Genomic DNA, 17,683 nt, shown 5'->3' on the forward strand with positions numbered 1-17,683 from the left:
ACCGTTCCTCGGAAACCAACTGAAATCCGATCTTATCTGTGAAGTCCTTCCTGACTACTCTAGCTCACATTGAACCTGGTCTTCTCTGAACAGCTATACCACCACTTGTTTTGGTCCCAAATCCTGTATTGTTACTTAAATGTTTCAGCCTTCAAGGGCAGGAACTACGTTTTACAATCCTGTAGCCCTCACCACTAAGCACACTGTTAAGGAGTTTAAGGAGCCCCCAAATACCCACTGAATTGAATCCTTCCTCTGATGGCAAATGCTTCTCCAGTGCCCAGTTTACTAAAACTTAAGCTAGTGAGGGCAGGGATTGTCTCCTTTGTTCATTGCTGTCCCTTCAGTGCCTAGATAACTGGACCTGACTCATAGGAAGACTCAAGGATATTCAAATGAATCAATGAACAAATGAATGAACGAATAAAAAGGGCTACTTACAGGGGTAAAATCAATAGGGAAGTAACACGATGTCACTTCAAACAACTCCTCCACAAAGGGCCCTAAGGTAACAGAGAAACAATGAGATCAACTTATAATTTTCACTCATCAGACATGCCCTCACCAGCTAATTCAAGGCTATATGGACGTACCCAGGCTATAGTCCCTGGAGATGAGGTCATGGACGATGCGGAAAGCCACCAGAAGATTTCGCGGATCCTTTTCCCCATCCATTACCTGGATGAAGCCAAAGGTGAAGTCAGCTCCAAGGCCCTTCAGCTCTGGGGAGGAAAGAATAGGTCACTACCCTCCCTTGAGATAGAAAGCTGGGCTTTCTTCTGGCTTGTGTTCTCCCTCTACTATGGCTATCCCACCTTTGCTGCCTCCCACAGCAGACATTTTTTGTTTTCCTACTCCAAGAGTACACAGTGAAGAAGAGATGTGTATCAATATATAACTGTTAGAGGTAAGAATTTAAAATATTAGCCCAAACTCTACCATTTCTTTACTTGGGAATGAGTGGACCTCTCAGTTTCCCTTCATTCTTTTCAGAGTGTTAGGTCTCCTATATGACTTCCAGGCTAAACATGAGTCCTGGTAAAGGGGTGAAAAAGAATGTGCTTGCTTTTCAGACTTGCCAAAGAGCACTGCCTCTTACCTTCTTCACGGGTTTGCATGAAGTTGGTGATGATACTGTAGACTGTGTGTCGGTCCACCTGCAGCAGAGACTTGGGGGTGGAAGAGACCGGAACTAAGTAAAGAAAGTGCTCAAAGGATATCTAAGTGGACAAAACTACTTCCTGCTTCACAATCTCTAAGTGGACAGTGCTCTTTATATAAACAGAAGATGAACCTAAGAAGAAATGTAGAGAAAGAATATGGCTATTGGCCTAGCAGTGGGGCCAATAACCAAAATCTGTCTGCTTTACTTTCTTCACATGTGAGAGGACAGAGGCCAGACATAATGGCCTGGCTCCTTCTCTACATAGAGTAGCAAAGACTAGCATGTAAACATGGTCAAAGACTTTAAAAAGTTCAGGACTTAGAAGGCAGTAGTTTTTTGCCACCTAATCCTTATCATATATGTCAGAGCTGGAAGACAGAGAATATAAAAGTGACCGTCTTCACTCACCTGGACGTGGACTTCCTGGAAGATAGCTTTAAGCACAGAGACAGCCAGCCCTGGAGGCACGGCCACGCACAGGCTCTGGGGGAGAAGAGGAGATGTGTGAGCATGGAGGGAATTCCAGCCTTGAAGACAATCCCAAAAGAGGTCTAATTAGCTACAGTGGGAAACACAACATCCAGGTTTAGGAAACAGTGCTAAGAGTGTGAAACGTGGTCCCTTTTCTCAATCTCATTAGTTCTCTGCAGCTCCTTCCACTTTGGTTCTGAATTCCAGTCCCCCCAGAACATTTTTACTCTCTAGACCATAAACAGAAGTGAAGTTAGCTGACACTAGCTTAGTCCCACATTTGGGCATTTGCTCCTCAGCACTTGGGAGTCTCACCCCCAAAGGACAAGAACAGAATTCACTGGAACAGGGATTCTGCAACCACAGTACGTAGCGAAAAGGAAGGAGAACTCACAAGTGCCCTCAAACCTTGCAGGACAGATGGGATCACAAGATGATGGTCCTTCAGCCGGTTCTCATAAAATAGGATCAGGTGTACCACTGCACAGACCAGAAATGTAGCCATTATTTTAGACAGGCTCCTTCCTAAAGTCTGTAAAGGCTGTTTCTGTTTGAGCTTCACTACAAATTTTCTCCTTTGTAATAGGTCCCATGCACTCCCATTAGAGGGTGCCTTGGTCAGTTAGGAAAATACATGAACATCTTTTTATTATCCATTCTCACATAGGTCCACAGTTGAACCCACTTTTACCCCAGAACTTCCTTTCTACAGAACCGGAGTTGGCAAACTTTCTCAAAGCGTCAGAGAGTAAATATCTTAGGCTTGCAGGACAAAGTATCAGTCACAACCACTAAACTGGCTGTAACATAAAAGCAACATAAACAGGAGGTAAATAAATGGGTGCAGCTACAGGCTAATAGAACTTTATTTATAAAAACAGGTTGTGGTTTGCCTACTATGCTATAGAAAAAAACTTAAGTCGTTGGCTTTTTTCCTTGAGATTTCAAAGCATTACATACTTTTCCACTCCATCTAAGAAGCACTACTTTGTCCATTTTACAGAGAGGGAAAGATACACTGAAAAAATGTCCAAGGCTACATTTGAAATCCCAGTGTCTTCAGTCCCGATTCTTATTTCTGCCACATATACCAGTGAGGAATGAAGATGCTGAATTAGTAGTCCACAGATTCCTTGTGTCCTCCCTTCTTTCCTCCCTCCCTGTAAAGTTGGCTTGAATAGACAAGGAGGGCCTTGGCTCAGCAATCCAGGAAGACACTCCTACTAGTGATGCCAGTACCTTCCTTCTCCAGGAGCAAGGACTGACACTGGAGTAGCACCTGTGACAGAAGCTGGATTCCTCGTGCCCGAGTTCGGGGTTCTGGATTTTCTAGAGAGGACCTGGGGGAAAGTAAGGATAGAGAGAGCCTGACATAACCCTGTTTATACCTTTAAAAAAAAATTATTTTATTTATTTACGGGAGAGAGAGAGTACGCGCACATACGAGTCAGGGGAGAGGGAGAATGAGAGGAGAGAATCTTAATCTAACTCCATGCTAAGCATGGAGCCTGACATAGGGCTCAGTCTCACCACCCTGAGATCATGACCTGAACTGAAATCAAGAGTCAGACATTCAACTGACAGAGCCACAGAGGAGCCCCATGTTTGTTTGTTTTTTAAGTAGGTGGAGCCCAACACAGCAACTGAACTCAAAACACTGAGATCACAACCTGAGCTGAGATCAAGAGTCGGATACTCAACTGAGCTACCCAGGTGCCCCACCAAACTTTTAAAGGAATAAGTATTTTGAAATTAGTCACACTTACCCCTTGGGCATAGAAGACAGCACAGGAAGGTATTCTGTAGGTGCCTAGTGTTACAGATAATAGTAAAGCCAGAGCCTAAAGAGCCAATCCTCAGATTGAGCTGGCATTCATTAGAGGCTCATCTGAAACCACAGCCAACAGAAGGATCCATCTCTAGGCACTGACTGGGCATTGGGCTTACTCTTACACGATAGTGACATTCCTCTGAGACAGAGCTTAGCAGCTACCCACAGAGCTCAACTGATGATGGGCAGCTGCAACTTCTACCAAAACAGAGAATAAATATATTACTGCTAAGGAAAAAATGCTGAGAGCAACCAAGGTCTTAGGGGAAAAAAATTCTTTATAATTGGAAGTTTATAAAGTAAGATGGTCAGAATAAAGGTTTTTGTTTTTTTTTAAGGTATTCTTTTTTAAAGATTTTTTTATTTTTATTTATTTGACAGAGATCACAAATAGGCAGAGAGGCAGGCAGAGAGAGAGAGAGAGAGGAAGGGAAGCAGGCTCCCTGCTGAGCAGAGAACCCGATGCAGGGCTCGATCCCAGGACCCTGGGATCATGACCTGAGCCGAAGGCAGGGGCTTTAACCAACTGAGCCACCCAGGCGCCCCAGAATAAAGGTTTTAACTATTTAAGATTGCCCAATGGGAAAACCTGGACTGAGCCAATACGGTGATGATTTACTTTATTTTATTTTATTATTATTATTATTTTTTTATTATTATTTTTTTTAAAGATTTTTATTTATTTATTTGACACACAGAGAGGAGGAAGCAGACTCCCCGCCAAGCAGAGAGCCGGATGCGGGGCTCGACCCCAGGACCCTGGGACCACGACCCGAGCTGAAGGCAGAGGCTTCAACCTACTAAGCCACCTAGCCGCCCCATGGTGATTTATTTTAAAAGAGCTCTTATATAGATTACATTTAAACATACTAGAAGAAATCTAATTGTAATTGTATGTAGTAGAAGATCTCTGAAGGAGAGCTGACCCAGACATTAGACTGAAATCTCAAGGATAAGGATATCTGTAACTACAGATAAAGGGGCCAAAATAAAATCACCCTTGACAGGATCCCTAGAATAGGATCTTGTCGAAAGGACCCTGTTCAGTAGAAAACTATGCATTTAAAAATGGACCAAGGTACACAAATGCTCACAGCAGCATTATTCAGAATACCCCAAATTTGGAAACAACCCATAACCAGCACTGGATGAACTGTTGAACAAAATGTGGTATATTCAGGGCGCCTGGGTGGCTCAGTGGGTTAAGCCTCTGCCTTCGGCTCAGGTCATGATCTCAGGGTCCTGGGATCGAGGCCCGCATCAGACTCTCTGCTCCGCAGGGAGCCTGTTTCCTCCTCTCTCTCTCTCTGCCTGCCTCTCGCCTACTTGTGATCTCTGTCAAATAAATAAACAAAATCTTTAAAAAAAAAAAGTGGTATATTCATATACCAGATTATTTTTCAGCAAGAAATGAAGTATTCACAAGAGATACAACAGGGATAAACTCTGAAAACATTATCCTAAGTTAAATTAACCAGTCACAAAGGTTACATGTTGTATGATTCTGTTTATATGAAATTTTGAAAACTAGCAAATCCACAGAGGTAGAAAGTAAGTTAGTGGTTGCCAGGGGCTGAGCTGAGGAGGGAATACTGACTGCTAATGGGCATGGAGTTTTTTTTTGAGGCAATGAAAATGTTCTAAAATTGACTGAAGTAAGGGTTGCACAAATCTGTGAATACACAAAAAATGAACTTTGTAATATATTAATTACAGATATCATATATAAAAATTGATATGAATTACATATTTAAATTACATATATCATATATATTAAGCTGTTTTTTTTAATGGACCAAGGCCACGTGTGCAGAAAGGCCAAATGGTCTCTTATGTGGGAAAGATGCATAACAGTGACCTACATTCCACCCCACCCTCCCAATTTTCTAGTTTTCTGCTTCAGAAGACAAGCTGGCTGTGACAGTTAACAACCTTTGCGGGGCGCCTGGGTGGCTCAATGGGTTAAGCTGCTGCCTTTGGCTCAGGTCATGATCTCAGGGTCCTGGGATCGAGTCCCGCATCGGGCTTTCTGCTCAGCAGTGAGCCTCCTTCCCTCTCTCTCTCTCTCTGCCTGCCTCTCTGTCTACTTGTGATTTCTCTCTGTCAAATAAATAAATAAAATCTTAAAAAAAAAAAAAAAAAAAACACAACCTTTGCAAATAAGACTTGTCAATTTAGATGATCTACCAAGTATAAAATAGGAGAAAAGCAGACATCAGACTACAAGAACATACTTCCTCTGGTATTTGGATATCTGGTTTTAATACTGATTTTCCAGCTGTTTCCCCAAGCCTTTTCCTATAATGAGGATCTGGGGCAAAGTCAGCTTCCTGGCAACTCCCCAGGCAGAGCCCAGGAGCAGCTCTGAGTCAGAGCCATGCTGACCAGAATCCCATGGGGCAGGTGGGTCTTTTGAGAAGCACAGGAGGAATCCCAGCTCTAATTAACAGTTGATGGCCTTCAACCACCCATCTCACCCCACACCTGTGGGCTGATCAGGAAACTTCCAACACTTCCTTAGGAACTTTAGTCAGGTGGCATAAAACTTATTTCAGGACAAACACAGGCTTAGATTGAAGTACTGATAAGAAAGTGGGGTGTTGGGCTACAGAGGAGAAATTCAGGACCAGTCAGTGCCAGGAAACCCGGAGTGTACAAAAATAACCTTTCAGAGTGCACAGGCAGGGTTAGAGAAGGGCCCTCAACAACAGAGCCTCTTACCCGAGGGCTTCCACCACTTGCAACACTGTATAGCTTCCAGATTTCACATCTAGAGGAAACAAAAGAAAAAAAACATGAAAAAACAAAACGCAGTCCTAGGGTTCAAAGGCTCTAATTACCAATGTTTCCGCCTACCCTAGGGTTTGTACCTTGGGGCCAACTATTCTTGCCAAGAGCCCCTTCTACATGAGAGGTATTACTAAAGCACTTCAAACACGCCACTTCAACTGTAAAAACTGAAAAGGAAATAAACATATCATTTGTAGATAATATGACTATATACCTTGAAAATCCAGGAGAAATAATTGAAAAAATACTACAAGTAAAGTAATTCAAAAGGCTAGCTGGGTACAAAATTAATATTCTGAAATTAAAAACCCTCACATATACATATATACACACAATACCCTGTAAAATGGTCTCAAGAAAAAAAAAAAAAACCTTATATATCATAGCAAAAAAAAAAGGAGGGGAGCAGGGAGAGAAAAATACCTAGATATAAACTGAAAAAAAAAAAAAAAAAAAAAAAAAAAAAAAAAAAGATCTGAATAGTGAAAACTTTAAAGCACCAGTGAAGATTAATAAAAGAAAATTCGAACAAATCAAAAGCATGTCATATTCATGAAAGACTCCAAGATGACATATTTCCCCAAATAATTTTAAGATAATCTCTGTAAAAATACTGGTAGAAGTTTTATTTTGGGAGGAACTAGATAAGCTTTTTCTAAAGTTAAAGTGCAAAAAATAACATAATTAGGCAAATTCTGAAAGAGTAATGGGGGCAGAAAGGAAGGTGGAGCCTCCAGATACTAAAAAATTGTTATAAAGTCACAATTACTAAATTAGTGTGTACTTTTTTGTGTGGGTACTTTTGAATATACTTGAAGATTTCTAGAGCAAAAGTAAAAAAAAACCAAAAGACAACCAGTATAGTATGAGTTCATATTTAAACAAAGAAATCAATGGTACAGAAATAGAATACATTCCTGAAAGAGATACAAATGCATATTTTTCCTATTTCAATCCTACTTCAATTAATAGGAAAAAACGGACTATTAACAAATGGTGCTGGAATGATTGGGTAAATATTTGGGAAAAAAATCCTGGCTATAAATCATTCATCAAAGTCAACTTTTCAAATGGATTTAAAAAAAGATATGAGAAAATTCCTAAATATAACATAAAACTCAAAAGCCTTAATTAAGAAAAAAAAAAGAAAGACTGGTTAAAATCAGCTACATTAAAAAAAAGTGGACTTTCTGCAGGGTAAAAACAAACAAAAATACATCATAAGACAAACTAGGAAAACGTATTTGCAATTATTCTTGTAACAAAGGGCTTTTTTGACAACATATAAAGAGCTTCTACAAATCAATGAGAAAAAGATCAACAAGGAGATGAATGAATAAAGAAATGTGATACACACACACACACACACACACACACAGGAATATCACTCAGCCATCAAAAAATGAAATCTTGCCATTTGCAATGACATGGATGCAACTAGAGGGTATTATGCTAAGAAACATATGTCAATCAGAGAAAGACAATTATATGATTTCACTCACTTGTGGAATTTAAGAAACAAAACAGAAGAGCATAGGGGAAGAGAGAGAAGAATAAAAAAACAAAAAATCAGAGAGGGAGATAAACCATAAGAGACTCTTAATCATAGGAAATAGGGGCGCCTGGGTTGCTCGGTTAAGCATCTGCCTTCTGCTTAGGTCATGATCCTTCTGCCCCTATCCCCAGCTCGTGTTCTGTCTCAAATAATAAATAAAATCTTAAAAAAGAAAGAAAAGAAAAGAAAAGAAACCAAGTGAGGGTTGCTGGAGGGGAAAAGGGCAGGGGGATGGGGTGACTTTGGTGATAGGCAGTAGGGAGGGCATGTGATATAATGAGCACTGGGTATTATACACCCAGCAAATATGAATTACTGAACTCTACCTCTGAAACTAAGAACACACTATATATTTTAAAAGGAATTTAAAAATGGACAAAACCAAAAAAAAAATGAACCGGCTTTCTACAGAAGATACCCATATTCACCCCCGAAATGCAAATTAAACTATATAAAAACTTTGTATTTAACATACTAGGTTGGCAGAGATAAAAAAAAAAAAAAACTTTGTAACACACCCATGTTTTGTGATGGTATGCAGAAATAGGCAGTCTTATATATTGTAGGTAGAGTATAAATTGGCATAAACTCTTTATGGAGGGCAATTTGACAATGTCTTGAATAAAAATTACAAGTGTACATATGCTTTAATCCAGGGAATCTTTTAAAAATTTATCCCATATACTTGTGAAAGTGCAAAATAATGCATGTACAAGGTTATTCATTAAGAGTTACTTGTAACAGCAAATAACTTCAAACAACAAATGGCCATCAGTAAAAAAACAGCTAAATAGGGGTGCTTGGGTGGCTCACTTGGTTGAGCATCTGCCTTTTGCTCCAGTCATGATCCCGGAGTCTCACAGGGAGCACCACATCGGGCTCCCTGCTTAGCAGGGAGTCTGCTTCTCCCTCTGCCCCTCACCCTGCTTGTGTTCTCGTTCACTCTGTCTCTCTCTCTCAAATAAATAAATGAATAAGTAGGTAATCTTGGAAGGAAGGAAGGGTTAGATAAATTATAGTATATCAATACAATGGAATTCTCTGCAGCCAGTTAGAAAAATAATGTATGAACGACTGAATGTGTGTGTGCACACACACTGATAATGGGACATGTCTAAAGGTAGGGCAGTATACATTGATAGTATATATATTACTAAGTGCGCGGCATTGTTTTTAATGGGAGGGAGGGTTGTTTCTATTTGCATTCATTCATTCATTCATTCACTTAGAAGATAAAAGGAACTAGTAATATTGGTTGTCTCTAAGGAGGGAAACTGGATAGCTAGGGGGTTGAGAGGTGTTTTTTAAAAAACAGATGTTTGATTTTGGAATAATTTTAGAGTTAGAGATTAGCATTGGTATATGACTATTAAACTCTAGGCTGTATTTAGATTTTTACCAGTTTTTCCACTAATGTCATTTTCTGTCTCAGGATCCAATTAAGGATACCACATTGCAATTAGCCATCATAAATCTCTGGTCTCCTCTGGTCTGTGAAAGTTTCTCAGTCTTTTTCTTTATGACCTTGATATCCCAAAGAAGTACTTTACAGAATGTCCCTCAATTTGGGTGTATTGGATGTTTTCCTCATGTTTAGACTGGGGTCATGGGTTTCAAGAAGAATAGCAAAGAGGTGAAGTGCCCTTCTCATCTTATATCATACCATACCAGGAGTACAAAATATCATTAAGACTTACTGGTAATTTTAACTCTGATCGCTTGGTCAAGGTAGTGACAGCCAAGTCTCTGCACTATATAGTTATTATTTTATTATAGTTATTCCTTTCTCATGCTTTTTTAAAAAGATTTTATTTATTTATTTGACAGAGAGAGAGAGAGATCACAAGTAGGCAGAGAGAGAGGAGGAAGCAGGTTCCCTGCTGAGCAGAAAGCCTGATGAGGGGCTGGATCCCAAGACCCTGAGATCATGATCTGAGCCAAAGACAGAGGCTTAACCCACTGAGTCACCCAGGCACCCCTCTCATGCTCTCTTCTTTGGAAGGGAGTCACTTAGCCCCACTTAACACTCACGGGCGAAGCAGAAGTTAAGCTCCACTTCCTAAAAGTATCTATATACCTACCTACATTATGTGGAGTTATTCCGTAAGAAAGATTCATTTCTTTTCCCCATTTATTTATTCAGTCATTTATTTTACATCAGCATAGACTAATGTATATTTACCCTTCAGGTTATAATCCAATACGAGGTTATTTTACTGTTCGAAATCATTCTATCTTTAATGGGGAGGTTTTCTAGGCTGTCTCTTGTCCCATCCTTTTATTTGTTTATTTTTATAAAGTTTTACTGAAATGCAGCCAGCCCATTATCTATCTATCTTTCTTTTTTTCTTTAAAGTAATCTCTGCACCTAGCATGGGGCTTTATTTAATTCATGACCCCGAGATCTGGAGTCACATGCTCTACCAACTAAGCCAGCCAGATGCCTCATCATTTTTTTAAAAAAGCTTATTTATTTATTTATTTATTTATTTATTTGAGAGAGAGAGAGAGAGAGATCACAAGTAGGCAGAGAGAGAGGGGAAGCCGGCTCCCTGCTGAGCAGAGAGCCCGATGCGGAACTCAATCCCAGAACCCTGAGATCATGACCTGAGCCGAAGGCAGAGGCTTAACCCACTGAGCCACCCAGGTGCCCCTCATCATTTTATTTTTTAAGGACTTTCTTACTTTTTTAGCACTACAAAATACTACTAGCTCATCCTGTAATTTCTTTGTTCCAGCTGTAGAATTCACTTTTTCTTCAAGAAGTTTTGGTTCCTTTTATTGGGAAACGGTATTACAAACCAAGATCTGGGTGTGCTTGGGATACCACTGTTCCTAGGCCCTCCTTAGAGAGAGCTGGGAAATATATGTACATATTAACCTATGTTTACATAAGTATCTTTCATTATTTTTCTATCCATATATATTAAAGTAAACATAAAATCATATTAAAGTCTCCAGCTCTAATTCAGGACCACAGGGTCCATTCTAGCCTCCCTCCTTACTTCTTCTCTTTCTTATTTCTAATATTTTTCTCTGACAGTGAGAAATCTGGTTCCTATTATCTACCTTTTATTTGTTTTTCAACCTAGTATAGCTATAAATTATTTTCAGAATTGTCAACCTCTGTGAGAAACAGATTTAGAAGTAGAGTGCAGCATTTGTCTTTAGCCTTACAGTTTCCTGCCTTTAGTGAGGACACCTTGGATACTAGTAATACAGTAGATTCATTTGTCACAGTCTGCATTTTCTGTGTATCCTCTGTACCTTTTAAATGTTGTACCATGTGAATATATTACTTATTTTTTTTTAAGATTTTATTTATTTATTTGAAAAAGAATACACCTGAGCAAGAGAGCGAGAGAGGGCATGAGCAGCGGGGAGGGACAGAGGGAGAAGCAGACTCCCCACTGAGCAGTGAGGCTGATGCAGGCCTGATCCCAGGACCCCAGAATCATAACCTGAGCCGAAGGCAGACGCTTAACTGACTGAGACACCCAGGTGTCCCATATTATTTATTTTTTTAAATACATTTTTTTAAAAAGTAGGCTCTGTGCCCAGTGTGGAGCCCAGTGTGGGGCTTGAGCTCATGACCCTGAGATAAGACCTGAGCTGAGATCAAGAGTCAGATGCTTAACTGACTAAGCTACCCAGGCATCCCTTTAAAATGCATTTTTAGGGGCACCTGGGTGGCTCAGTGGGTTAAGCCTCTGCCTTCAGCTCAGGTTATGATCTCAGGGTGCTGGGATCAAGCCCCATGTCGGGCTCACTGCTCAGCGGGGAGCCTGCTTCTCCCTCTCTCTCTTCCTGCCTCTCTGCCTACTTGTGATCTTTCTCTGTCAAATAAATAAATAAATACATTTTTAACAATACAACAATAATTCACATAGATCCACCAGGGCCATCTTAGGATAAATTCTCAAGAAAGAAACAAAGAGTAAAAGGTTAGCAATCTTCCTAAGGGTTTGACTAAAATAGAGGAGTTCTAGCTCAATAAGGTGTTGCAATCAGGGAATTACTTCCAGCAGCCTGTGCTGGGTCCCGAGCCCACCTAACTCCAAATGCTGGACCTAATAAGTTAGCTCTCACCAACACCAGACTCTAGCTAGAGTCAAGATGCTTGAGAAAACTCCTTAAGTCTGTGGTCTCAGAACCAAGCTGCGAGCAGAACTGGGTAGAGGCTCACTCTAGCACTAGAGTTAAGTCCAAACTGACTGAGAAGGAGTGCTCTCTAGTCAGGATTCATAGCTTGTGACTGGCACCAATTTAGACATCAGGCACGCTTAGCCCTGCTCGTGCCAGGGTGTGGAAGGCCCAGCTGCTGCCCCTGCTCCTGAGAAAGAGCCAAGGGAAAAAATGTGCAGGCTGTAGGGTGGGGGAAGGGAAAACAGCCAGACTAACAGGACAAACCAAGGAACTGACAGTTGGGCTCTGTACCCAATTCCTTAATGGCAACATTGAAGTGAATGGAGATACTCATTTCTGGGTTATACACTATAAAAAAGTATTGCACAATTTGGGAAGGTGGAAAAGGGTGCCTTTTGGAACCTCTTGGCCAAACAAAGTGCAGGAAACTCTACTGAAAACCCCATCTAAACACTAAATTTCAGTAGTGGCCACAGAGGTAGCAATTGTGCATAGGAAGCTATAGAGGACTGACAACTTACTTGTAAAGAACATCACTGAATCATCATTCTTCTCCAGCAACACCATCAAAGTCTTTTGTGGATGCTGGTCTAGGGTCCACTGTTGGAAATATCTAAGTGCTATAAGACAAGGACCTGACTAATAAGCCCCACTCAGTTGCCTCTAATTTTTTCATTAAAAATGAGGTATATGGGGCGCCTGGGTGGCTCAGTGGGTTAAAGCCTCTGCCTTCGGCTCAGGTCATGATCCCAGGATCCTGGGATCGAGCCCCGCATCGGGCTTTCTGCTCAGTAGGGAGCCTGCTTCCTCCTCTCTGCCTGCCTCTCTGCCTACTTGAAATCTCTGTCTGTCAAATTAATAAATAAAATCTTTAAAAAAATTTTTAAAAATGAGGTATAATTTACAAATAGTGAAATGCACAGATATTAACAGTATAACTTGATGAGTTTTAGCAAACATACACCCTGAGTAATCAATACCCCAATCAAGATGTGAACTATTTTCACAACTGGACAAAGTTCCCCCACATCCCTTACTAGTCAATTTCCTCTCCTACAGATCCCCTCAAATTTGATAAATAAAAGACTTCTTCACCATGAAGTATGCAGTATTATGAAACAGGCTGTTTTTTTTAAAATTTAATTAATTAATTTATTTGACAGAGAGAGCGATCATAAGTAGGCAGCGAGGCAGGCAGAGAGAGAGGGTGAAGCAGGCTCCCCGCTGAGCAGAGAGCCCGATGCGGGGCTCGATCCCAGGACCCTGAGATCATGACCTGAGCCGAAGGCAGAGGCCCAACCCACTGAGCCACCCAAGTGCCCCAACAGGCTGCTTTTAATTACAAATAAACCCCCATCTGTATGTGATTCCTCGAATCCCAGTACATGGGTGAACCCTCCTGGCAGAACCTTTGGTCTGCACTTTTCATAAGGACCCTGTCTCAAATTAATGCAGCACAAACATAAAAGACAAGTGAAGTATAAAAGTAGTACAAAATTAGGAAAAAATGAAGAGATGTTGTATTAGCTATATTGCTGTTACACAATAATAAACGAGAGAAAGGAAAATGGTGAGTATGGCGGCAAAAAAATAGAATCAGTATTCTGAGGATGTTTTCACAAAGGTAACTAAATATAACATTTTATTCTAGTTCTGTTGAATCTACCTCAGAAATGTCTTTTTTTTTTTTTAAGATTTATTTATTTGAAGAGAGCATGCATGTGTGCATGCAGGGAAGAGGGGCAAAGAGAAAGGGAAAGAGAGTCTCAAACAGACTCTGCGCTAAGCGTAGGGCTAGATATGGGACTCAGTCTAATGACCCTGAGATCAGGACCTGAGCCAAAAAAGGGTCAGGCACTCAACCGACTGCACCACCCAGATGCCTCAGAAATGTCTTTTAAATATGACCCTTCCTTTTCATCCTTATAACCAGATTATATAACAACAATCCTCTGCTTTTTGGAGTACTAAAAAAAAAAGTCCCGGAATTTATAGATACCGGTGATGGCTGTGGAACATCATGAATGTTAAAAGCCAATTAACTGTAGTCTTAAAATGGTTAAAGTGAATTTTACCTCAATTTTTTATTATTTTCTTAAAATTTTTTTTTTTTTTTTATTTTACAGAGAGGGAGAGATCACAAGTAGGCAGAGAGGCAGGCAGAGAGAGAGGGAGAAGCAGGCTCCCTGCTGAGCAGAGAGCCCGATGCGGGGCTCGATGCCAGTACCCTGAGATCATGACCTGGGCTGAAGGCAGAGGCTTTAACCCACTGAGCCACCCAGGTGCCCCATTACCTCAAATTTTTAAAAAGGCCTTTTAATTCATCTACATTCTACCTAGAATTACCTCCCTAAAATGCACAATTACTTCTCTGCCCACCAATCTCCTTTTGCTCCTTACTGCCTAAGACCTGAATCCCTGGCTTGATGTCCTTCACAATTTAGCCCCCAAATCACCTCTAGCTGCACCTTTTGTCATGACTCCTATCATTCAGTCACATGTCCCAACATATCAAGCTCTTCCATATCCTTAATCCTGTAAATGTTCGCAAGCTTTGAAATGCCTCTTTCTGGCCTTTGTCAAAATTCAATTTTTCAGAACCCAGCTAAAATGTCAACTCTTTTGTGAAGCCCTCCTTGGTTCCCAAAATCAATTAATCCCCTTTTGTGTTTCTCCTTAACTTTAACAAAACTGTCATGTGTATGTTTTCATTTATTCATTCAACATTTATTAAGCACCTATTATAAATCAGGTACTGCGTTAGGCCTGGAGACAGAAATACAGACAGAGAGCTCATAAGGAACCCAGTCTGTTGGGGCAGAAAGACATTTAAAACAATCATAGCATTAACATGCTCAGTGTTACTATAGTGATATAAACAGAGACTTAATTAGCATAAAAAAGGAATAAAATTCCTGAGTTTATGAACCATCCATCCACTAACTTTAAGTGATCCATTCTCTTAACACTGTAAGTTCTCCCAAATAAAAAATACCTGAATATCTGGAAATATCGTTAATTATGCACTTGGACTCCTGGGATAAAAGAAGCTAATAAGGAGTTAATTTTCCTAAAGGTAGTCTCACTGGCATTAAGGAAAAACAAGCGTAAGTTCCTTTCCCTACATAAGTACACCTAAGTTTTTCCAGTGTGTCCAAGATTTACTCTCTAAAAATGGAGCTGCCAGCCCCTCCTAACTACCCACACTTCCCTCAGCAGGGCACCAGTTCATGTGGAACACTGAGGAGTCATCAAATAAGTATTTATATGAGACTGACGAATGCACAATCAGACCTCTGTCTGATGGAGTTGCAGCCTCTTGAGAATCTGGAGCAGCCAAAGGAGGAAGGGGGAAGGATGTGAAGGAGCAGGAGACAGAAAAATCCCAATCAGTTCTAGTCAAGCTCTCAAAAATGCCTTTTCTGCTGAGGATGCCACAGACATTTCTCAGAACTGTTTTATTGTTGCTTAACAGTCTTTTGGTTTCAGGAATAGTGGTCTCCCATGAAAGTGGGAAAATACAATAAAGACCAAAACGAAGGAAAATCCAAATAAGGAAGGAAAAGGAAAAAAGGAAAGGAAGTATATCCATCAAGATGTCCAAACCTCACACTCTTCAAAATCAGCTTTCTTCCAAACCTCCATTTTTGGACAAAGAACTTCTCTTTTGCTCATCCTTAGGCTCAAAAGCTTGGGGTCATCTTGGAGTCCTCCTCCTCCTTCAAGCCCTGTAACTACTTAGACCTCAAATTCCACAGATTCTTCCTTCAACATCTCTCATTCCATTCATTTACACAGCTTTTACTGCATACTTATGCTAGTCTCCAGGAGACTCGGGTGGTAGGCCTAGGATAGGATATGGAGAGAGATACAGAAGAGCTACTAAATAAGTCTTCTAATAAATGAGGGCTTATGAACAAGTCTGCTAATAAGTGCTAATAAATGAGTGGTTGAGAAACAAATATAAAGATTTTGAAGTGTGAGATGATGTCTGGCTAGAGTAATCAGGAAACACTTGGGGGGCAGGCAGTGAGCTCTCAAGCTGGGCCTTGAATCTGAGGTCTAACTTTAGTAAGATGGAGTTAGCGAAAGGAAGTGGGAAGGAAAACACTCAGGGAATAGCAAACCCAGGCAGCTGCCTGGCACTGAAGGTCCAGGGGGGTACTGGTAAGAATAAGGGCTGGGGCCAGGTAGTGGCAACCTTTGAAAGCTAGAATGAAAAGTCTTTAACCCTGGGACCCCTGGGTAGCTCAGTTGGTTAAGCATCTGCCTTCGATTTTAGGTCATGATCCCAGCGTCCTGGGATCGGGCCCAGCATCAAGCCTGGCATTGGGCTCCCTGCTCAGCGGAGAGTCTGCTTCTCTTCTCCCTCTGACTGCCACTCTGCCTGCTCAGGCTCTGTCAAATAAATAAATAATTTTTTTCCGTTATGTCTTTAACCCTTAGCCTACTGGGTCATTTCTCTTCCATCATTTGTACCTTTACACCTGACACCTACTTTCTTCAGGAATTCCACGGCAAAGGTGCAAAACAAAGTTGGTCATAGCTGCCTATGATTACAGGGTGTTCCGTCTGCATTTACAATTTGTAAGATACGCTGCTGCTGTGAGAGGCTGAATAGAAAGCTGGTCCCTTTAGTGCTAACAAAACTAGACTCATGCTGGACTAGAAAGCACATCTTATTCTGGGACTGCTTCAAAACTCTGTCAGCCTTCAAAACCTCAACTAGGGCTATGATCTCAGATTGAGAAAATCAATTTAATCCTTCTCAAATTTGCTTTCATTATGTGACTCCCTTGCTTAAGGATCTACAACAATTTCTATTACCTACAATAGCTCATTCAAAGCCCTCTGCCTGAAATCCAAGGTTATGCATAATCCAACTCCACCAAACCTTTTCAACTTTATGTTACAACCAACCTCCTTTCCTAGTCAGGAGGGCTAAATTACAACAGGGCTAATGTTACAGTCTTAGTTGAGCTGAGTTAAATTTAAACTAGGCAATAGTTTAGGTCATTTTTTTCAGGCATAAAAAAATATAAATTTTACAAAGGTATTTATAGTACTTGGCAGTCCTTATCCATGCTGTCAAGTGCGTTCTGAATTTGAAAATTCCAAAATTATTGTGTTCATAATGTATAAATGTGAAAGAATAGTTACAAATGGCATTGCTGTAACAGTAGGGGGTAGGCGTGTGCATTTTTCAAAATCAGTGAACGTTACACTTAAGATTGTACACTTCACTGAATATAAATTGTACACCAAAATAAACTATAAACAAGCTCTAGTTAATAATACGCCTACCAAAGCATTTAGGAGGAAGTGTACTGATATCTGCAATCTAAATAGACGGAAAGATACCCAACAAAGCAAGTTATATTAAAATGTTAGTGGTAGTTTAGGTGGTGTGTGTAGGTGTGCCTGTTATGAAATTCTCTGCTGTATGTTTGAAAATTTCCATAATAAAACACTGGGGAAAATGGCATTGATAACGTACTATATAAAGCTGTAAGAAGTTAAAATTTGGTGGAATGACAGCATCAGGCTTTTGCTCTTTGATGCTTCCTTGCCACCTTGCACATACCCCATATAACCCCTTTTAAGATGTGGTAATACTATTTGTTTGCATGGCTGACTTTCCCACCACAGTAAAAGTTCTTGGTGGGGACAGATCGAGTCTGATGTGTATTTATATTCCTATTGCTTTGTATCGTGTGTGGAGAAA

At 40.5% G+C, this 17,683-nt stretch overlaps 1 protein-coding gene across 4 annotated transcripts in view; it reads right to left on the bottom strand.

Moving 5' to 3' along the window:
- The window catches only part of MMS19 (MMS19 homolog, cytosolic iron-sulfur assembly component), a 33,013-nt gene that overhangs the window by 14,161 nt on the left and 1,169 nt on the right, over positions 1 to 17,683 (bottom strand). For 3 of the 4 annotated variants that reach the window (XM_046027625.1, XM_046027624.1, XM_046027626.1), the window contains exons 2-8: positions 6,189 to 6,237; positions 2,876 to 2,976; positions 2,031 to 2,116; positions 1,574 to 1,648; positions 1,100 to 1,169; positions 594 to 722; positions 442 to 503 (exon numbers count right to left, since the gene is read on the bottom strand). In XM_046027625.1, the coding sequence (XP_045883581.1) occupies positions 442 to 503; positions 594 to 722; positions 1,100 to 1,169; positions 1,574 to 1,648; positions 2,031 to 2,116; positions 2,876 to 2,976; positions 6,189 to 6,237 (572 nt within the window). The other variant, XM_046027627.1, reaches the window with a different exon arrangement.

The sequence above is a fragment of the Meles meles genome, chromosome 13, assembly GCF_922984935.1.
Source record: "Meles meles chromosome 13, mMelMel3.1 paternal haplotype, whole genome shotgun sequence".
Classification (NCBI taxonomy): Eukaryota; Metazoa; Chordata; class Mammalia; order Carnivora; family Mustelidae; genus Meles; species Meles meles.